General features: G+C 31.4%; 1 protein-coding gene and 1 long non-coding RNA gene across 4 annotated transcripts; one reads left to right on the forward strand and one right to left on the reverse strand.

The window, feature by feature from the left end:
- The first annotated feature begins 12050 nt into the window (after positions 1-12050).
- LOC141448038 (uncharacterized) lies at positions 12051-20505 on the forward strand. Its single transcript, XR_012454804.1, has 4 exons — positions 12051-12669; positions 16980-17115; positions 19975-20158; positions 20352-20505. It is a non-coding gene; the product is annotated as an uncharacterized lncRNA (long non-coding RNA).
- Positions 16050-24167, reverse strand: LOC141448037 (myrosinase 1-like). Of its 3 annotated transcripts, XM_074116071.1 has the most exons (13): positions 24099-24137; positions 23736-24020; positions 22353-22544; positions 22088-22221; positions 21874-22008; positions 21654-21776; positions 20554-20737; positions 19805-19899; positions 19270-19417; positions 17680-17819; positions 17457-17591; positions 17275-17378; positions 16050-16798 (listed from the first exon to the last, which is right to left on the reverse strand). In XM_074116071.1, the coding sequence occupies exons 3-13, from the start codon at positions 22537-22539 to the stop codon at positions 16687-16689; spliced, it is 1497 nt and encodes a 498-aa protein (XP_073972172.1). In that variant the 5' UTR covers positions 22540-22544; positions 23736-24020; positions 24099-24137; the 3' UTR covers positions 16050-16686. The 3 variants fall into 3 exon arrangements, with proteins under 3 accessions (XP_073972172.1, XP_073972173.1, XP_073972171.1); XM_074116072.1 differs by lacking the exon at positions 23736-24020 and having other exon boundaries at positions 24099-24167; XM_074116070.1 differs by having other exon boundaries at positions 23736-24155.
- Positions 24168-24232: the final 65 nt, after the last annotated feature.

Raw genomic sequence — 24232 nt, forward strand, 5'->3', positions numbered from 1 at the left:
GCAGTTGGAAATGAGTTAGTTGTACAATATTATGGTAGAGATCCTGAGGGAATCTTGTAAACCCAAAGGACTCATAGCTCTAGTGTTCAACTACCAAAGCCACTAGATGTACACATGTTCAGTATAAAATGTTGTTCGTATTTGTTATAGGAATTTCTTCAGGTACCTGTACATGATCCTGACCTATAAAAGACACGAACAAACGTATCCAAGTCTCCGTATCTCACACAGTATTCATCTACTACAATTTTAATTGTTTTCCAAATTTCCCCTGTTAAAGTAGAGGGTACTTTGATCCTGAAAATATTTCGAATTTGAGTATAAACTGTGAAAAACAAGTCTCCAACGAAGAAAGACGTTCACAGATATGTGAGGTGTATGTAGCGATATGGGAACAAAAAATCTATTAATAAGAAAATAAATAAAATGTGAGGAGAAAAAAGCATAATGAATTCTGTCAATCAGAAAGCCTCTAAAAAAATAAAGACAGCTCAAAATTGTCATTTTACTTGCAATTCCGATGTATTGATATTATTCAACTTGGAATTTTCATGAGGCATTTGAAAGTATTATACCAGTTCTGTGTAAAAACTCAAAAGAAAAATGTTCCTTAAAAGAAAAAAGTTTCAGATAAAATAATTATATCTACATGTATGTTATGTATTACACAGATTTTAAGAAATTTATTTAAAAACCATTAAAACACTTCCAACCGAATGATTTGAAAATTTTACTTACTAATTGGATCCCTTATAATTATAATTCAAGAGATGAAGCCGTAATTGTCCTCAAAAGGCCATTTAGAAGAAAAGCCATCCTTCTAAAATAACTTGTAGGGCCCCAGACACATTCTAATTTTATGAAAATGAAATTCCATTTCATGCACCGAGAAAGGAACTGCAAAACCGTCAAATTCTCTGCCCTTCATTGAAAGAAAAGTAAAATTAGCAGAATATTATTCATTAGCAAGCAAAAATATTTTATTTATTTGTATCTCATATTTGAAACATCATTAAAATAATTTGAAAGCAATTAGCGCCAGATATTTTCTCTCAAAGTAATATTTGATTGGAGAGTTGTTTACTTTTGTTCTTAGTACTTGTGTTTTATTAATTTGAACTTGCAAATTTATACTAATCAATTAATTAATATTTTATTTATCTGGACTAATCATTCAACAGTAATTGAGTAGTATTGTAATTAAAATAAAATTGTTTAAAGTCAATCTAATTTATTAAATTTACTACTTTTTTTTTCTTTGTAATAGTGTCCTTTAATTTGAGTGAAATAGAAATGATATAAATTTCAATGGTGCTCTACAAGATTAGAATGACTCTTTGCCAGCAGACGATTGCTGATTTGAAAGTATTGCTGCAGAATTTATTGTCTTAGATCCGCCTCCTCTATTTCTTATGAAACTCTCATTTCCTTTAGTTTTTCTCTTCTTTTATTGTTTTTATTTTGTTCCTTGTTAACTATTTTTATATAATTCCAAAAATGTTTATACTTTTTTATATTCATTTTATGTAATTTATTTAATTTTTTATAAATTATATAACATTGATAACAGCATAACTTTCTTGAACTTATTTTTATAAGTTTTGCTAAATGAACTTCCATCATTTACTATTAGAAGATGTAGTTTTATCGAAATGATTTCTAATGTAAATGATACACTAAAAAATTTATGGTTTACAAGAATGAAATTTATCCATGATTATGTTTTTTCCTTCCAAATAATTTTTAAATTCTCTTCTCCATGCGTACCATATCTTCATTAATACCACCTCCCCAACTAAACTTTAACCACCCTAAACTTTTTCTTATCCTTCAGGCATCCATTTGAAAGGTTTGAGACGACTATTTTCTAATATGATTAAACCTTTTTTTTAAAGTCCCCAATAGCCTCAAATTAATCTTTCTGTAACTTTATAATTTCCTTATTAGCCTTGTTACTTACGATTTTTACGGCAAGACTTGCCAACAAATCGATGAATAAAATATAAATTTCAGCCGCCTTCATCTTTTTTGGCTCACTGGCCCCTGTAGACCAAGTTTAGCATCCTTTAATGTAAATGGTATGCATTACAGGCTTTAATAATATTTTTTTTGGAGTAAAGGATTAGCGTATTGATAGACAATGATTAGATAGTGGTCGTGCTAAGGACTTGGTGGTAATGCTTTTCACTCCTTAGGAGCCTTTCACTGCACTCTGTATTATATGTAAAGAAAGATGGAGCGCTGGAGGCTGATAGTTCACTGGAAGAGTTTAGGGTTCTAATGGCCTCAAATTTACCTTAATTTAAGAATCAATTTTTTTGAGGATGTTGTAGGTCACAAAGAATAGGCCTGAGCATATTGTTGGCTCTATAACTCTTCAATTTCTCAGTTACTCCTTATCTCGGCACTTGTAGAACTATTTATGAATACTTTTCTTTTATTTTTCATGAAAAATTTTGAGTTCGTTGATAAATGTTATACAGTGCTCTGTGAGAATAGTACGTTAAAACTTACGGACATTTAATATAACATGCATTAAATACCAACTACATCTTTTATTCGTTGTCCATACCATTTTATTAGAGCGGTCTAATTCAATAGTAGATTCCACATATTTAAAAAACTCTGGCCAGTTTCCTGATTAGAGAATATGGAATAAACTTTATAAACCTATTCTATAAACTCGCATTTCCAATTGGTCCTTAGGTTTGTTTCCAAGGTGTCTATATATACACAGTTTCATCCGTCCAAAGATTTTAATTTAAATACAAAATTTTTATAAAAAAAATTCTAATATTTATAAATTTATCTTTTTTGTATTTTCAAAAAATATGATTTCATAAATACCATGTTAACAACCACCGCACCCCGCTTGTTTAGTACAAACAGGCATATAAAAAGCTTGGACATATGATATTATTCTGCCAATCATTGGATCTTATTGTAAAAGAAACTTGGATTTTTATGGTTGTGATTGTCCACAACTATTTGTTTCTGTCGATACTACTGGTTACATTCGCTGTTTTTCTGGAATTGATCGGAATTGTTTATAGTCTTCTTCCACCGTCTGGCCGCCCCACCTTCTTCTTCTTCTTCTTCAATTACAGGAAGGTCTTAAAACTGTTTGTTTGGCCGACAGAGCACGTGTTATTGCTGGCCACACATGGTGCGTGTACAATTACTCCCTCTCCTGTGAAACTCAACAAACACAAAATGTGTGATTGTTATATACTAGTATGGAATTTATTTTCACTTTGTGGATTCTATAAAATTTGCACCAGTTAATTTTATATTTGACAATAAATCTTTGTTTGGAGATGATGATGATACTGACATTTGGAGCCGAAGCTTAAATTTGATAGCGAGATACACATCTTAATGTTAAGAATTCTGAGTTAGTTATATGGTCAGTCTAAGAAACTGACAAGATTATTCTCAAAAATGAACTTATTTTCACTCGACAAAGCACAAAATTCTACAGTTTTGTCTTAGATGTACTAAGAAAACATTTTAATATTGAGGGCCAAAAAACATCTATATCTGGAAAGCAAGTACATAAAGTAAATATAAAATTGTAAATAAAAACTTTTTTTCCTATACATATATTATCCGGAAAGAAGCTACAATATATTATTTAAGGTTAGGAAAAGAACTTGTAGTTTACAAAATTCTGATCCAACATAAATATGAATATTACATACTAAAAACAAAAACAAAGAGCGTTTACAAAACTACTTCCCAGAACGAATTGCAAAAAAAAAAAAATAAAATAAAAAAAAACTATAGCCCCCCAGGGAAATATATTCTCCAGTGGGACGGCCGTTCTCTACGTGGTAAATCCGTAGGTTAGGAGATATTCATTTCCTACACTCTCTGTGGACCTCTATTACAAACCAACCAAACTTTAATGCTCTCTATTTAAACAGGAATTTAAAAAGAAATCAAATTGAGAATTCTTGTACATGTTTGATTATTTATTATTTAATCCTAACATGACCAGAGAGATTTAATTTTTATATAGATAGATAATCTCAGTTTTTTACTTACGCCTTATTTACCTCTGAAAGAGAGATTTCCATGAAAGCAGATTTAGAACTTAAGCTTTCTGAGGGATTACCATTGAAATAGACTAAATTCCAATAATTATTCAGATTTTCACAGCAAAATTAAAATCTATTTATACATATGTATCAAACATTTCAAGTAAAAATTTCTCTTTAATACTGTTTTCAATAGGCAAATAAAATAGCGTTTGTACACAAATTAATTTCAATTTCTTATTACATCCATAGTATTCATACTAAATAAATGCAAACAGACATACATAAAAACAGAACAAAAAAAACCTCAGAGCAGTATTACACTCATGCTAGAGTTGCCGTATGAAAATTTTCTAGGACTCTATGGCTCTAAAAAAAGAAGATTACTTAAAGAAACACAAAAAGTACGAGGGTCGTTTGAAAAGTCCGTGCAAAAATAAAAACTACTTAATTTTTTGGGGTAAACCTTTTATATTTTTCAACATAGTCTCCTTTTAGGCTTATACACTTCGTCCAACGCTGCTCTAGTTCTAATCGAAGTTGCAGAGTCACCATAATGTTTATCAAGCTTCTCTTTAGTCTCCTGAGGCGTTTTGCCTTTCATAAAGTAGTGTTTAATCAACACACGAAATTCTTTTTCGTCCATTTTTTGAAAATCACTCTACTTCCTCGATTCAAACGAATGCCAAACACAAAGAAATAGACCGATCTGGCTGAAACTTGGTGTGTGTTCTTCCAAGAGATGCTACTAACTAAACATAACCTCGATACGCGCCAGTAGTGCTATCTCTCTGACTTTGCACGGACTTTTCAAACGACCCTCGTACTACTTCATTATTATATTTTTGCCTAACTATGTACAAAAAAAAAAAAAATGTACAAACACCGATAAATACTTATATAGAAAAAAAGAAATATACAATTATTTTTAATAAAAGTAAATGATTGACAATGGCAAAGGCCATCTCACTTTCAAGAGAACAGGTTTACAAAAAGCAGATAAATGCCCAACAACTTTTCAATTCGATTTGCAGGAAAACATTGCACTGAATACAGCATGGCAGGTAATTTTATGGAAAAATTGAAATAATAAAAGAGAAACTGAAGAATGTTGATGTTTAGTGACTTTTTACTCGATATTTTTTGAGCTACACCGGGATAGCAGTAGTTCGGATGAGATCCGCTACCTGTCTAAAGCCTTTGGTAGCAAATTATTTGTTAATTATTTCTGGTTTATACTTTTTCATTTCCTCCACTCTTAGTGAAAAACGGTTAACCCGAGTTTTCCCAAAAAGAGGGACTTTTTATCTTCTTTTTTTTTAAAAAAAAGAAGGAAGGACAGGACAAAAGAAGGGCATATCTTACGCAGACGACTGGTTATCTTATCTTGGCCGTTAAAATGTCAAAATTAAGTAAATTCAAATTAGAATTTTCCTATTTATTTATGTTCGATCAATCTTATATAACTTTCCAACAAGGTATTATTAATATTTATCCAATAAATATAAGCTATGTTTTTCTTTATTTTTATGACCCTTGGCAAAGGTTTTCGTTCTCTGAGTGCTCAAGATATTATTGAATATATCGTGTGTAATTTTTTGATTTAACTTAGGAGCCCTTTTTTTCTGATCCTTTTTCAGCATCATTTGCCTTTTGTTCCACATGGATCATTCAGGACCATTCTAAATTGGGCTATGGAAAATTTTGTTTACTGGACGCCTTAGCATGTGCTAAATTTGCTTAATGGTTATTCCATACCACTGATTAGGATTTCACTTCTCATGAAAATTGTAGATTGAACGGAAAAATTAAGAAAAGTAAGATACAATGGCGACCTAAAAAAAAAAACATCAGTGTTTTAGCTTGGAATGTTAACACTTGTAAAATTTGCAATACATAAAATGTGTGGGATGAACATGTGTGGTTTTAATGTAGCAGATGGTTAAACACAACAACCCCGCACATACAGGTTTTCGAGTAATTTCAGAGCGTCAGAGATGCCTACGTTGACTATGTTGTACGGCTGGGATGCATGCAGGTATGCCATGATTCCTGAAGAAGTGGCTAGCCCTCTGTTAGGAAGGAACTCCTCGACTAAAAGCCAGGAAATACGTTATGTTCAAACGCTGAAGTGCTCGGTAAAAAAGTACTGCAAGGCAAGCAAGAATGCTAACGCAAAATCGGCAAAAGAAAGTTATTACAGGTTTTAAATGTGTTCTGCCCCTTGTACTTAACTGGCTATTTTGAAAGAATTAACCTTGTATTACTTTTCATGTTACTACCAGCTAATTTTTTCCTGATAAAAAAAAAGCTATATTATTATATAATTTCATTACTGGCAATAACTGCTCTCTTCAAAATCTTCTTATAAATAGACTACATCACCAGAGTTGAGTATGTACTTTAGAATTACTATCTTTTTTTTTAAGTTAATATAAGTTTTGTAAAAAAGAATTTCAATCAGCACTTAAGCGGACTAGTTTGTAGGCTGTATTTATCGATGGTCATTACAGCAAACTAGGATGCACATTGTGGCGGTTATCTACTTTACAAAGAGAAAAAAAGTTTATTTCTAAAAAAGATAAAAACTTTTATCGTCTTCTACTTAATAATTATGAATTGTAAGTTCCTAGAATAAGTTATCAATGAACTCATTGGGTTTTGTTTAATACGAGTTAAAATTCATTTTCTGTTTTTTCAAATTATTTTTACCCCTGTTTAGTTTGATGACAAACTAAAATTGGATTGAAATTACTTCATTACAGCTCCTCACATTATTTATAAAATCTGGGCAAGATGTGCTCATAAAAAAAAGAAGTGCTGATTTATTGGTTTGTTTATTGAGTGCGAAATAAAGTTTGATTTGGTAATATTGTTTACAGATTATATTCCTCCTTTCGCGTCTACTTTTTACTTAGTTATGGGCCCAGCACTTTCAGCCAAATATGAAAGCGGAGTAACGAATCGAACGCTTCTTGATTCTGGAAAGGTGTATGTTTTAATTTGTGACAGTTTGCCGCTTTAAAAACTAACCCTTTTTTAGTTTTACCTTATAAGTTATGTCAGCTTATTTTCAATTGTACCTTATAAGCTATGACAGCTTATTTTCAATTGTACCTTATAAGCTATGACAGCTTATTTTCAATTGTACCTTATAAGCTATGACAGCTTATTTTCAATTGTACCTTATAAGCTATGACAGCTTATTTTCAATTGTACCTTATAAGCTATGACAGCTTATTTTCAATTGTACCTTATAAGCTATGACAGCTTATTTTCAATTGTACCTTATAAGCTATGACAGCTTATTTTCAATTGTACCTTATAAGCTATGACAGCTTATTTTCAATTGTACCTTATAAGTTATGTCAGCTTATTTTCAATTGTACCTTATAAGCTATGACAGCTTATTTTCAATTGTACCTTATAAGCTATGACAGCTTATTTTCAATTGTACCTTATAAGCTATGACAGCTTATTTTCAATTGTACCTTATAAGCTATGACAGCTTATTTTCAATTGTGCCTTATAAGCTGTGATAGCTTATTTTCAATTGTGCCTTATAAGCTATACATTTCCTGTAAGAGAGTTTTTGTATGAGGAATTTTTCTTAAGTTTTTCCATTGAAATGTCCATTTCATGGGAAAAGGTTTAAAATAAAAGTGATAAGAATTTAGGGCAGGTAAATAGTACATGAAATTAAAAGAAAATCGCAGAAAGCTATTTTAAAAGAAATCGCACTTTAAAATGTTGATTATTGCAACCACCTAATCTAAATTAACATTTCAACAATGGCATAGGCTAAGTTCTTCTAAAAAAAGGTAGATTACCAGAGTGAGCACATTTTTTATAACAGTTTGAATTCTTCTCTAAAAGAAATTTTTTCAAAAGTTTTTGCAAGGATAGCTCAATTTAAATTTGAACAAGTAGAAAAAAAAAAAAAGGACAAGAAAATTCTGCATCAATTTAAAGACCTGAGATGATTACTTTTTTTTTTTCTACAGCTTCTTTTTTAAAGTTAATTTTCATAATTTATTCACTTCGTTAAAAAAAAACCAAGAAAGATACAGGGATAGATCTCTCCGTAAACTTTTGTTTTATCGTTTTTTCATAAAGTTCATTTGCTTAGGATTATTTTTTCTTCACTCACATTCTTACTTTGAGGAAAGGGTTTAAAGTTAGTGTAAATTATTAAAAAACTGACAAATGTTTTGGATAATTTAAGATTTTAGTAAGAATATTATTTTTTAAATGTCCCTCTGGACCGCCCACGGATAGAACAAAGTTTCCGGTACCCAAAAGTATTCTTACTTTTGCCTTAGTCGGTTTTAGTAAACAACTTAACGGTTCTTTATTGTTATAGCAATCGGATGATGTGGTGAATAATACTTTTTCTTGTTCAGCCATAAATTAATGCATTTTATACCACATTCAGAAAAAAAAATTATTAAAATAAGAGTCAGTTGGAATTTATTCAGTCAAGTCGTACAAACCGCGAATTTAATTTTTCAAAGTTGGAATTCCAGTCAAGCATTAATTCAGAACTGATTCTCAGGTCAGTTCTAAGATCTTTTTGGCCGGCTAAAGCAATACAATTCAGCTCTCAAACCAATGCATAAATAGCAAGTATAATGCTGTTCTAGAAATGTAAAATAAATAAATATTTTGGGTGATTAACATAAAGATGAAAACTTCCACCAAATGTTCTATGGTCATTACGACTTAAATCACACTAATTAAGCGCATATCATTACTATGAAATCACCAACTGGCAATTAATCTTATTTTACTAAATTTTTTACAAATAATGGGTATATTATTTTAAAATATTAAAAAATAAATCATTCAAAATTCTTTAATGAGAGAGAGAGAGAATATTTTATAGCAGAAAGAAATATGAAACCACCCAGGATCACCGAGCTGAGTTGGCTGTTTAATTAACCATAATTGGCACAGGAAACAAATGACCTGTAAATTAGATATTGAACCTAATTAGGAAACAGTATTTGTATAAGGTGTGATATACTGTTACAACAGATGTTTGCTGTAAATACAAATTGTTTTTACACGATAAAAATTGTTCGAAGGAATTTAAATTAAGCTAATTTAATTGAATTAAAAGAGTTTGAGGTAACGCAAGTTTTTAGCAAACGTTCTGCATTTATGTAAGCAACAATCTCTCCTCAAGACCAAGTTAATAAATCAATTAAATCAATTTAAGTACCAAAATTTGGGATATAGGTGCTTCTTTTTAATTATAGGATCATTATGTCTAGACATTTATATGTTTCAATGAAAGAATTAAGATTGGGTTAAATAAGTGAACTATTACCTAATAATATTCTGTAAGTAAGAAAAAATAGCTTTACTCTTCAGGCAAATCAATATCTCGGATAGTATTAAAAATTATAAATTTATAATTATAATTGAATATAATGTATATTGAAATACATTTTTTGAATCTAACACTATCACAATATCTCCAATTCAATTGTATAAGATTTTATGTCCAAAGTAAATAAAATTTGTTTAAAACAAACTGATGAAATATGCGCTTGAATCGGAAAGATGATGTCAGTACTACTCTAAAGAACTGACTAATGCAATAAAGAAGTAACTAATAAATTAATTTTATTCTCTCACGGACACGCTAAGTGCATTTTCAGTTTCAAGAAAAAAGAAAGTTAGCTGGCTTGTCTTAGATAATTAAAGGCATACGCAATTATAACCACATAACTTATATTTATTCAGAATTGTAGTTGAACTGTTTGAAAGGTCTCAACAAAACTATTGAATTATTATTTTAACCATAAAATTGTTTTTTAAAATAAAAAAATTGCTTTAGAGACAGTCTGTTTTAGGCTTTTCGTGTCCTAAATAATAGTACAAGTTACATTCAAAAATATTCGCTAGAAAAATTAGAACATAATGTTCCACAAATTCTGTTTAAAAAAGTAATTAAACGATGGAAATACCCTAAAATAATAAAAAAAATAAAATTTACTTACCATTAATGAACGTCAAGAGCAGAGTGTTGAAAGCAAAAGCAGACTTCATAGCTAAAGGGTCGTCATAGTTGTTAGATACAAACCGAGAAAAGATTACAAATTGGTGGTTATTTACTCGGAGGCGGATAGATGGAGACTGAGCTGCACACGATAACCAAGTCACCACCCAACGACCGCCTCCAACCTTACATCCTTTACAGTTACAGTTACTTTGCCGCCCCGTACTACTTTTTTTTCCTCCTTACTCAAATTCTTTATTTACGTTTTTTTTACGATATACAGTGTTTATTTTGGCATTCTTATCAACAAAGCAAACTATTTCAAATTTAGCACATTTTTCTCTTTTTAAATTAGAAAAGAGTTGCCTCTTGGAGAGGTATAATCAGGAGTACTTACCTTATTTATGGTGTGGAAATTTATGATTATTTATCCCAGCATAATAAAACTTCAGTAAAATAAAAAAAAAATTGTGATTACAAAAGAAAGTCAGTAATGTTCACTCTACCGATTTGGATTATCTCTTATTCCATTTATTTTACATTTAACTTAGAAAGGGTTCTGTTGTCCAGACACCTCGCAGTCAAAAGAGGCTTATATGCTGGCATCTTGTAGATTTGGAGGTAAAAAGACATCTTCTCTGGGAAGTGAAGGTAACCCACAAGTCGTAACACCAGTCCACGACCTCTGATTTTAAGATACCAAATCTAAACTAACGACTGTAATGCTATTATATAGTGCATAAGATGCCGTTTCCTTTTCTTCCTGCCACTATCTGCAAGGACGATAAATCTTCTCCATGAGGGACACCCTTTAATAGGCTCTGAACATTAAAAGGCATGAGGCCATACTGAGAGGACATAGGCTACTCATCGTGATACCGATAAAAGACACAGCCATTTACTGGTAAAAGCTCGGAGAAGACTAGCATTTGTCTTGACAAACGGAGGCTGCTGGAGTGGATATTAAGTTGCATGCTAACCCCCCTTAACTTTTTTTATTGCAACAATTTTTATTTAAAACAAAACAAAAATATTTTTATTAAATGATTCTGGTGGTCGAATGGGGGGGGGGGGTAGGCAAACTTCTGAACAGTCACTCCACTGGGATTTAAGGTTCTCTATTACATTTAAAAGTTAGAACGCAAGTTAAAAATTCTGAAAAAGCAAGTACCTATCTATTTGCTGCCGGCAGCAGATTGCAATTCATCCATGATATCGAGAGCACAACAGTAGAATAAAAAGTAAATCGATCAGGAAGTATAGAATCTTTGAGCTTATACATTGCACGTCTTTCCTTATTAAAAATATTTCACCTCAACGAATATAATAAAAGTGGGTCTCAAGTATTGTAGTTGAAAATTTTATAACTTATTCCTAGAGATTCTTTCTTTGGAACAAAATTCAAATTAACGCCTTACATTATTTTTTGAATAATAATAACCTTAGAAGATTGAATTACCCATAAAAAATACATTCAGCCAAAATGTATGGATTATTGACAATACTGAGAATATTCAAGGAATATAACAAGGACAAGGGACGTTGTAAGTTATTTTTATATTTTCTATCGCCATTTATTTCACAATAATAATAAGCACCATTGTGTTCACCCAATTTTTCTGGGAGAATAAATTTATACATAAATTCAGACATATGTGCATTATAAATTGATTGGAAAAAAGAAAAATATTATAATTTTTACAGAAAATAAAAATAGTAACTTATGTTTTAATGAACTAATTACTTTGAATATTGCATTTTAGAATATATTTTTAGTTTTTAAACAATTTATAGAGGTAGTTATTTTAATTCTTTTCCGCATTATACCGATTAAGCAATATTCATTTCAAGTACGTTTCATAGTAATAAATTTTAGACGCATCCCATTATCAGAAAAACAGACCTTTTTTCGTAACATGTTTAAATATTGCAATAAATCTTATTTGAATTTATATTAGATTGAATTTATATTTATATTACAAATGCACTTGTAATATGAAACATAGTGTTAACTCTTTCAAGGTTCTAACATATGTATTTTCCTCTATCAAAAAATTTAAATTCTTACTAATATTACCAGCTTACTATCTAATTATCAACTAAACTGTTCTATAACACCCTTATTTACAGCAGCGGATCTATTGAACAATAAAAGCTCAAAAAATCTTTAGATTGCAACAATACTAAGGGCAGAAATTCAGCATCTCTAATAATAATGAGACAGTTATAAAAATAAAAAGTTATGAAAGAAGTGCACTTTAAACCTCAAGAGAGAAAAAAGCAAATGAGGATGTTTGTGAAGCATTGCACCAGGGAATTCAGTACGTTTTCCACAATTATCAGTATCGTTTGCGTCTTGAAAGGACCATCGGAAACACAACCATTAGAATTAGGCTTAACACTTTCGATCTAATTTACCCTCATTTTTAAACGTACATACATTTAACGCCCATTGAAACCCATTTTACGCGGTAATTCATTTCAGTAAGGTCGATGTACGCCGAACAATTAATAGTATTGATGAATTTCCATGTTTATCATCATTGTTCGTTTCAGTTACAGACAATATCAAGTTTAATATTTCGACTTTCGTGATCATAAAGGAAACGGTCAAAGTATCAGGTACGTACACGTTTCTCTCCACTATTTGATGTAATTATTATTATTATTATTATTATTTTATTTAATAATCAATTACATAGCAAAAACAAATATACAAAATAAATGAAGCAATGGCAAAGCCGTCTACTCGAGAACACTGCTTAAATATGTTTTAAAAGATACAAAATAATCAATAAAATAAACAGTAAATACCTTAATTTCCTTTATTTGATGTAATATCTTTAACCTAATTTTCTGAACAAAAGGAGTCATAATTCGGCGATTTTCGTGTTTGTTCCTGATGGCAGGATCGAGAAAAATAATAATAGGAAGGGCTCCAATTATCTCATTTTTAAGACAACTAAAGAACTAATTCCCTTTTTTTTTGTTATCGAAATCGTGAACTCTCGGATCTTTACATTTCTATAGTTCGTGGTTTTCCTACACCCATTTTCATCATAATCAACAAAAATGTATAGGTTCGTTACTTCGATACACGTTGTACATCGTCCTATTTTTTATGTGATGCAATTTTAGAAAACCAGATGAATGACAACATTTAGGATTGATATAAAATGAAAACTGTTTTTTACATATTTTAAGCTGAAATTCGGTCCTTCAAATCGGTGAGAAAAAATTTAGTTCAGACAAAGTAAACAAAACTAACAGCCGTCGAAAGATTTACCTTACGAATCGTTCCAAGATCACTAGCGCAGACTGGTGGATTCTCCCGACTGGGCCATGTACTTCAATCTTAGTATTCTGTGAATCGAGTGTTTTTAGAAAGATCGTAAGATTAACCGTTGAAAGAAATATTCACAGCACATTAAATTATTAAAAGATGAAATAAAAGCGTGAAATTTATTAAGATCTATAAATATTTCATATCGCCCCAAATGAAGTGGTTGTTAAGACTAATTGAAGGCAACCAATTGGATAGGTTACACAGTGATACTCATTCTAACACTAAACTTATCTGCACAGTTTTTGACGGATTTAGTTTTATTGTGATCTATGGCGTATTGTTATCATAAGTCAAATTTATAACATCAATGATTACAGAAAGGTGAGTGTGAAAGATTTGAATTAAGAATACAAAATATAAGAATTATAACTACTAATACTTTCAAACTATTCATGTTAATTGTGTTATGTATTATTCTTTTTTAAAGAAAAAAAAAAATTTAAAAGCAGAAAGTAAAAAGTACTGAGAATGCACTATCTTATTAGGGCCTTCTTAAAAAGTTTAACACCAATCGATTTCGGAATTTCATTTATCATCGCTCATCATAAGTTTAACTAGTAAATTTAGAGATTATGACATTCACGTATAAATCCCAAACCACTAGTGAAAAGATTTTGCATCTGCCCGAATAGTTAGACTGCGGAGAAAATCTGGTGATCTACATATTTTCACTACTAGACTAGTGTTAGAATTTTCTAGAAGAGCGGAAGAGGTTTTATAAACATGCTCTTTTGGTCTGGTTGCTGGGTCATATGAGGATTTCGGTTAACTAAAAGAGGTATACAGGCAGGCTTAATCGGGAGCCTTACGCCCTCTCATTATTCCGAACCAGATGTTAGCGTGTCGTATAACACAAGTATGTCGAGTTTCTGGCTTATATAACTGGTTTCTGGGTTATATAATATAACTAGGTAATACTAGTTGTGATAAATTAATGAACATTAACGAATATTTGTGAATGTATGTCTTGAAAATAATTGATAAGCTTAGAGACGACTGTAAGAATTTTCCTAAAGGGATATCGATAGGCTTCATAGCAGTGCTATTATTAATTAATTTTTTGGCGATTAGTAACAAACCTTAAGTGTCTTATAGAAAACGCAAAAAGAAAACTAAACGAAGTATTAGAGCTTAGTAATGAAATATAAACTATTGAACTTGATTAAATTTTATTAGACAGGATACATCTGCACGAAATCTTTAATTATGGTTTTCTTTATAAAACTGCTATGTCGATTCATGTTACGATTTCGGCTGAACTATGAATCATAAGCTGCCCCATTCTTCATTGTTCTGAGTAATGTGTTCACTAGCCCAATCTACTCGTTTTTTGTTTTTTATTTTTGCGGGGCGCTGATGAAAAAATCGCAAAAAGCTATTTTGGCCGTCAAACTTTATGCTCACGAAGTCGATTTCAATCTATTTGATTACTTTGAACACCAAAGGCAGTCGTAAATCTCTTCAACTTCTGAGTTTATTTCCGCCAGTTCTTTCCAAAACTCCTGTTCGGTAAGTTACACTTAGGTTAATTTATTTTCTCCACTTTTCTGCTGTCCTCTGATTCTCTGAGCTTTGCAAAAGCAATAGTCTCAAATCATTCTTATAGCATGAAAATTTAAAATGCCTACTCTTTTTATTAGACAGGATACATCTGCACGAAATCTTTAATTATGGTTTTCTTGAAACAAATAGAAGTATTATTTTGTTATATTTAGAAGTCATTTTTGTCTGGAAGCTGACTTGGAACCATCACCTCTACAAAGTTGCACACAGTACCAAGGACGTGAAAAAAGTACTTGGATGACCTTTAGAAAGAATCTTTACCTTTGCAAACAAAGGTAAAGATGGGTCAATACCCATAGTGTTCTACGGAGCTGGTTTGGTGGCACATTGTGAGAAGGCTACCTCCCATAACTGTAGAGAATTGAACAACCATATTTTTAACCATCTATTTTATTACTCAATTAAATACTAGTAAATTTGAACGGTTTCCACCACCCTTACTCTTCCTAATAAAAGGGAGACAGAGACAACTTCACAACTTCTGCACGTAGCCAAACCGTCTCCAGTTCCCTCCCATTATTTGAAGCACTGAGTTCTTCGTTTTTTATTATTTCCGCATTCACTTGCTTCGGGCCAAATTTCCTTCGGGGAACTTTTTTTTGCTCAAACTGATTTGTAATTGGGTAAGTCAAGTGAAATATAAATGTTTGGACTTACTATTATTTTTTCGTTTTTAAAATCACACACAGCAAAGACCATTTTTAAAATCCACTTCTTCGGATTTAGGGACCTCAAAAGTTTTGAGTCAAAACAAATATTTCAGATGAAAATTAGACGCCAACCATTTTTTGTTTTGTAGTAGCAAGAGAAAGTAAAAAAATTCTTCCTAACAGAACGCACACGAAGTTTTTCTTTTGGAAAATACGAATAATATTTTAACTGCTTTTGGTAACTGTTCTGCACTCTGTTGGATTTAGTTGGTACTACTAAGAGAACCTCCAGTGGCGTCTAGTATCGCTACCATTGACAAATTTTTATTTATCTCCAGATATGTTTGACGAATAACCTTTGACACCAAGTAAAATAAATGTCTCATATTTTTTAGTTAAATAGATGTTCTGCACGAGCCATTAGAGCGAGAAAACCTAAGTTGTTTTGGTCAAGTAGCTTGTTTTTTTTCTAAGAAAGTTTTTGGTATTCAAAACCCATTCATTCATTGTTTCGGCATTCTTTTACTACCTTGATGACACATAATCTTATAGCAGAAGAATTTTGCTGATTACTGTTGGGAATTGTGGAAGGATAAATGTATTAAAAGCTTTATTAATAGTCCAGAAATGAATTGGAAATATATGAATTTGAACTTAGTTTTTAAGTAATTAAATAATATAAATTATTTACTAATATTTTATGGAAGCTTTTAGTCATTAATATAGTGATCAGGTAATAAGTTTAGATAATTAGTTTACTGACAGTATTCAGTAATTACCTATCAACATATATTTATCAATTTTTTTCACAATTTCACTTCCAATAAGTGATACTCCAGTTGCAAATTAGTGTATTACAAATGACATTTCAATTGTGTTAACTATAAAGTAGCGAAATTTGACAACGCACTCTTAAATTGTAAACTTTGAATGAAAAATAATATCTAGACATTTTCTATACTTTGGAATGAATAAAACTCCTAGTGTGTATTAGAGTTTTTGGATGAAAATAACTGTCTAATGTCTCTTATTTCCACATTTAACAATAAATGATAGTTATGATTATATTTCTGTTACATTTTAGATGCATTTGTGGTTTTCAATTAAGCTCTTATAGTAATAAGCTGACTTCTTCATAGTTCTAGTCCTCTCTGGATCAGACATATTAACTTGTATTAATCCAAATCCAATACTGGAAAATTTCATTACTAAATTACTCTATTAAATATTTATTATACAAAGAGCAATTTTAATATAACTGAAATATAAAGTACAACTCTTTATGGGAGAAGCTAAAATTGTGGGGTTTATTACTTTTTCTCGTCGATTAAGTTGTTTTTGTGCTTTACATTTCTGGTTTTTATGTGTTTTAGAAATGGATTTTATTTAGGCAGTGATCAGGGAAGTGGCTAACATTATCGAAGCTTGCAGGAAGAGAAGGCTCAATTGTTTGGCTATTATCTTAGAATGACCCAGGAAACTGATCAATTTCCTTGGAAAATTCTTCAAGTAAGATAAAAATAAAGTAGATCTAGTCTAAACTGGTTGATTAAGAGGATACTGTAGGATGGACATTAACTCGAGAGGAAATGTTGGTCAGTTTTCTAGATAAAATATATAATTTGAAATGAGAACCTCACTTTGAAAAAAAACTGCTACTATATATACCTGTAACCATTGGTTAATTCGAAGCTATCCAATAAAGACCACTCTAGGTAGGCTCCAACTTTAACACCTTCTTGTATACTTTTCAAAATTGCAGCTAAGTGTTCCTAAAAGAATGTCATCAGTGAGGGTATCTAAAGTAGTGAATTCTATTAAATGATGTTTTTAGGAAGCAACCTACTTACTTCAATGTATTTGATCCTGCTTTCATCATTGCGATCGTGATCACTAGCATACCCATTTTCTGTAATGTAAACTAATGGATTATTATATTCTTCTTTTACCCAATTCAGCATAGCAGTTAATCCTTCAGGCTTTATCTGAAAAAAAAACTTTTGTTAAGTAAATATGAAACCAATAAGTCTCGTTCAGTTAAACATTTATTTTTAATTAGAATTGTAAAATTACATATTTGCCTTCAACAGGACACGCTATATCACAGTCCGATATAGCGCCTATATCTCTCTGCCATGATGGATCTTCACCACTATGACCTGCTTTACAGGTTGACGAAGTGTAATAATTTATTGCAAAAAAGTCAGAAGTTCCTTTAAGAACGAACATTAAAATACATTTTAATTACTTTATCAAAAAATTGTAGAAATAAGATTTATAATATTCGAAACTTAATATAAACAATTAACTAAATGTTTGTTGTCTGATATTTTCTATTTCAACATGACAGTTTCCGTCTACAGATGTCATCATTCAGGAATTCAAACACTTAGTTCATACGAAGAATGTGCCCCTGAAAGATGCCTGCTTGATCTTAGGCTCAATTCCGACTCGTAATACATGATGTTTCATAATTGAACGGAAAAAATTGAAAATTAAATTATTGAAGTTCTTTATGTTTAGAAATGAGAAGGCTGTTTTCACTTGGGCCGACGTTTATCTTTGTAATAATTTCTTTGAGAAAGTAGTAACTACCTAAATCAGATGTCTACCTAATTCTTGCAGATCTGCATTTAGAAATTTTTTTTGCAAAACTACCAGAAAAATTTGTTTGATGAACAAAAGAACATTTTCATTGATTTCTCAGGTACTCCTGGATCTTTTGAACAGTCAGCCCGACTTTTATTTCTATGATCAAAACTCAACACTAAACAACTCATGTTTGTATAATCGAAAACTCTGAGACAAAAGCGATATTAGGCTTTGAATAACTAAATAACGTCTTAATGAAGGCTATCTTCACTGCTTCACTAGGATCATGTGTAATAGGCTGTGTCTACCGAGAGTGGAAACTTGATTTGCCTCCAGGCGAACGAATTGGTGGCTCACATGAGCTTGCAGGGTGGACAAAAAGTTAAGATTTGGAGTGCAGCCTACCACTGCAATGTTTAACGTTAGTTTTCCAAGCAGAAAACATGGCCTGGTTTATCCTACTGTACAGTTACAGCATGATTCGCTGGAGGTAACCATTAAACAATAGGTTAGTGAAGTAAGAAATTTCTCGAATATCAGATTCTTCGTCGAAAGCCCTGAGAAAACCAAGTTCATCAAAGCTGGTGAAGGAATTAGGAGACTTAATGAATTAGGTCAAAAGAAAACAGTTAGCCTTTTCTGTTCCCCAGTGAGAGTCCAAGGAATCAAGGTTACAAAAAGGCTGATGAGTTAGCGGAGGTGGGTTCTCAATCCAAAGCCTGTGTTGCCAATAAAGGAGTAGGCACTACTAGAAATGAACTTGAGATGGCATCAATTTATCTCTTGCACCCAATCGAAGTTAACCTTGATAATAAGGTTTCTCTTGATATTATCAAATGGAGTAGGGACGTTGTAAGAAACATTGTAACGTGATTTACTGGGCATGCACCAATGGATTGCCACTCGTTTTTCTTGAAGTTAATACGGCAGGCACATGTAAAGTGTGGAATTTTCGGCGATGCACTACCAGTGCGAAGAGTACATGTGAGAGCTGTATGAGATGTGGGATAATGTAGGGGCCCATTCGTGGCCTACGGCATAGGGCACCAAGCTTGAATAAATATAGGTTACCTTTAACAAATTCTATTTCATCCTTAGAAAATCTTGGCAAACGAGATTTATTGCGTCCTTCTAGGACACTATTGTGATCAATATTCTCTTTCATAACTGCAGGATAATCACCTTCTTTACTATATATTGGATGAGCAAACCAACCTGTCTAAGAACAGTAATGAATTGTTTACATTCGGTCAGAGTAGAAAAATACGTACATTTTTATCAAAGAATATAAAATTATTATTATTTTTTTTTTTTTTTTTTTTTTTTTTTTTTTTTTTTTTGGCGCATCAACAGCTGAGGTCATTAGCGCCCGGAGCTTTTTCCAGTGCACTGCCGGCCTCCGGACAGTGTTCTCTCGTTACAGACAACACTGTCCATCACCGGACAGTGAGCTGTAAGAAGCTCCTAGGAAGAGAAAATCTAAGGGTCAGCTGCTGGATTCGAACCCGGGACCTCCGCGTGGGAGTCCAGTATGCTAACCTCATAGCTAATCCCTTCCCTATAAAATTATTATTATTTCTCTTTTTAATTATTTGAATCTACTTACAAAGAATTGCAAAAATCTTTCTGCAGCTTTGATATCTTCATCTTTATTACTTTCAGGATAACAATAAAGTCCTTTGGATGAAATACTTATGATTCCTGAAAAAATGTAAATCATAATACTATTTTTTAACTTTACATTATGCTCAACTACAACATTCTTTTTCTGTTTAGTGCCGTAACTTCGTAAGTTAGCAACGAAGTTAACATTATAAGAAAACAATACTAGAGTCATTGCATGGAAATGACCATCTTCTTCGAATAAGACTGTGTAGAAGTAGAACTAGTGACGGAGAACGCGGCAAAGAGAAAAGAACTAGTCAAGCAGTTACTTCGAATGAGATATGTCTATGATAAGGTAAGATTATTTAATTTTTGGTGTTCAGAATTCAAAATGGAAATTGGTCAAAATGATCAGTGACGAAACTTTTGTTTAATCTCTACACTTTTGAGTGAAAGGAGATATAGGAAAAAAAATTATGTTTGGTATGGAGGTGTCAAGTATGTTCAGGAAGGATTAAAATTTACTTTTTATATGTGCAATTATTTAGGTTTAGCGAATCCACGGGCCAAGCACTTAGAGGAACCACAATAGTTCTTTTAGGAAGCTTCCTTCAAGCATACGCTCTTCAATGTACATGACCATGACTAGCAAGAGGAAGATAGTCCATACCATGCACTTGGAGGCACTATCACCCAAGCTTTGACTTAAGATGTAGTAATTATTATTCTTAATAAAATAACTTAAAATACCCTTCTGTGTGGCTTTATATTTACGCTGATAAAGCCTATAAACAGAGGCGTGTGCAAGAAGCATGTTATGTCCAACAATGTAACTGTTTACGCCATGACCAGATGGAATACTTGGTGCAAAACCACTACTGCTATATCCACTTTGTACGACAATTGGTTCATTTATAGTTATCCACATTTTCACCTAAAATTACGAGCAATTCCCATTAACATATTTTAATCTATGAACAGTAAGTTAACTTTTTCTGAAAGCTTAACTTTCAGTAAATGGACTGAGGATTTTTTTTAAAATTTGTTCTAGCGTTGTAAGATTTAATGTAAGCTCGATTAGATTAGATCTGCTTACTTCTTTGGTAAAGGAATTAGCTTAAGATATCTTGGGATGTCAGCTTAGTCACTTCTCTTCCAGTAGAATCCTTGAAAAATGGATGTGGGGGATAAGTGCAATTCAGGGACCCTCAGGGTAATTAAAACTCATACTCGTACAAATTGTACACTTTACGAACGTTTGAACTTTACTAATGTATATCCTTCTGCATAATCGCTGTCGCCCTAAAAGAGACGTAGGTTTAGACCATTTGCTCTTGAGGTGGAATGGAATTTTTATCAAGTTAGGCTCATTGATCACACAAATTCCGCAGCTAGTTTCATTAAATACGATTGTGATCTTACTTAACTCAACCTTCGTTTTCTACGTGGGAGAGGTTTCTGTGTGTTGTGTAATGAACAAGAGTTACTGATATAGATCCAAGTATCTATAGTTATATTGACTACCTCTTTTTTCACCATACAAATGGAAGAGGCGTTAGTTAGTATTTGTACAGTAGAATGAGACCTCAACAGCTAGCCGACATTCTAAAACAGTGTTTAGTCAACTTACACAAAACAGAAAGTTTTAAATACTTTATTTTAGTCTAAAATAAAGAAAAAAAGTAACACAATATTATTTTTTGTTTCTGACCATTATTTAGCATAATTTAATCGTCATGTTGCATCTCGATTGAGATTGCACTCATTCCATTTCTAACTTAATTGGACTTTTTTTGCACTAAAAAAAAAAAATTACCTAGTTAAAAAAAATCATAAAATAAAAATGTTACCTTATTTCCGTAAAATCTAAATAATAAATCAGCATAATCCGTAAAGGTTTGAATAATAGTACTATTTAACCAGCCTCCATTATTTTGTAGTGCTTGTGGTAGATCAAAATGATTGATTGTTACCTTAAACAAGAAAATTTTCAAACTTGGAAATTAAAAATAATACTTTAGCTTAAAAGAATCAACAAATATGTTTCTTCAATTAAATGTAAATATTCACCATTGGTTGAATACCTTTACTTAGGATTTCATCAATAAGGTTATGATAAAATTCTACCCCTCGGCATTCTATGTTATTACAAGTACCATCAGGTAAGATTCTTGTCCATGAAATAGAAATTCTGAATATATCGATCTAAATAAAATAAAAATAAAACTTATTTTGCAATCTGAAACCTGTATTTTTAAATGCTAACGAGCAGTAAATAACTCACAGATAAATCATGAACCAATTGAATATCTTCTTTGTATTTATCATAAAATTTGCAAGCACTATCCGCATTCGATCTGTCAGTAATTTGCTCAGGATATTCGTGAGTAAATGTATCCCATATGTGTGGACTTTTTCCTGAATATAATATATTTTTTTCGTTACAAAATTAGTGATGGTTCGTGATAAGCAATTTAAGCGGGTGTTTGGCTAATTTGCTATCTGTTTCTAATTTTTCAGTACTTCATTAATATGTAAATTGATTTTACCGTCTCTGTTCCAGGCTCCCTCTATTTGATAAGCTGAACTTCCAGTGCCAAAAAAAAAATTTTTAGGAAAATTGAAGCTGGAGAATTCTTCATTTCTTTTACATTCACATTGGATACATTCAATGAATTTGAAAATATATATTACTTCAAGGTAAATAATAAATAAATATGTTGTATTATTAAACATTACTTCTGAAAACAATGTATTTATATTAGCAGTTAAGAAATTGCAGTTTTAAAAAAAGATATGTCTGGTAGGACAGAATCGTCAAAAACTGCAAGAAAAAGTGTAATGTTGAAAAAAAAAATTTTTCCGGTTTTCCCATAAAAGATACCTTTAAAATAAAGGATAGTTTCTCGTTTATGTGTGATTTTTTGCAACAACCTAGATCAAACAGATTTCGATAAAATCTTTACCGAAAATGAGCAAAAACTGAGTTTGTTTAGATATCGTTCTTTTTCTTCTTGTTGTTAGTTTTTTGTAAAATGACGTAGCAACAAAATTCGTGTACGGATTTTAATGAATAAGGTGTCATTTGAGTCGGAATTTTATTTAGATGTACCTTTTGAGGTCTATATATTTATATATATATATGCGCAAAAAAAGTGTGCGTGTGCATGATTTGCTCTTAATTAAAAAACTAACATCTTTGCAATTGCCACTTAAAACGCAATACTTAAAAATACATCCTGTAAAATTTTATGAAAATCGGGCGAAGATTTATGGAGTTGTTTGTAGTAATAGTTTTGGAGAGGGCTTTTAAAGATGGGGCTAACTTCTCTCCTATAAGATGTAAAGCATCGAGATCAGTAGTTATTAGATTGGTATCTAGTACGCATCTACTTATCTAATCTCTTAGAAATCGGTAATATATTTTTCTTCTTACGAATGTAGACTACAATTGGTGGACCACAGTGCTTTTCATCAAATATTCTCCGGTCACTTGCCCAGTATCTGTAAGAAACTACGTCATTGTTGAATGTTGCCCAAATTCAAATAAAAATTTCTAGCGCTTGGCAATAAGTAAAAGTTTAATAACTATTAATAACTTACCTATTGATTATAACAAGTTTTGTTCAATTAATGTTCGAAATTTGAAAATTGATTGAACAAAAAAAAAAATCCGACTACAATAAAGTAAGCACAAAACCTAACAGCATTTAAGTTTATGGTAAACAAAACAATAAATTAATTTCACTAGCTATGTATGGGTTACGATTCTTTTTAAGAATTTGAGTAGATAAATTAAGACACTAATAAGTACAAAAGGAATCAGATAATTTTAATGAGTTTTAGCTTTTTTTTGTAACAAAAACAGTAACAAAAAAGAATCGTGTGTGAACAGTTACGGCTTTTTATTACAATAATCTTAAGTAACTTACTAATTTTCTTTTAACTTGTAGTTTCAAAACATGTTGAATCCTTAGTAACAATACAGACACTTTTGTCACGCGGTAAATGTCTTGTAAACTATCTTGCCCCTACTCAGTCAGCTACTTGTGGGTGTGAGTATTTTATCGGGGAAAAATCACAATAATTATGAGCGAACGAGAATTCCACTGATTTGCGGATTTCACCTCAAACAGACCGACCGATAAACAGACAGCCACCGTATTCTCTCTGCAGCTCTGCAGCTGATACTAACCTTTTCAGGTCTCCGCTGTTAGCTATTGTAATTAAAATTTACAGTTTACTGTAAGAAAAATAGGCAAGAGGGAAAAATACTAAAAAATAAAATTAAGTACCTTTATATGGAAAAATTAAACAGTACTACACAAAGCCAGAAGTAAATTATGCCATCTAAATAAAAAGTGGCTAAATTAAAGTAACAAGGAAGTAAAACTGTAATTACCACTTCACAAAGAAAAAAAGTAATAAT

This window comes from Rhodnius prolixus, unplaced genomic scaffold (genome assembly GCF_049639745.1).
Source record: "Rhodnius prolixus isolate KJV_2025 unplaced genomic scaffold, Rpr scaffold_13, whole genome shotgun sequence".
Classification (NCBI taxonomy): domain Eukaryota; kingdom Metazoa; phylum Arthropoda; class Insecta; order Hemiptera; family Reduviidae; genus Rhodnius; species Rhodnius prolixus.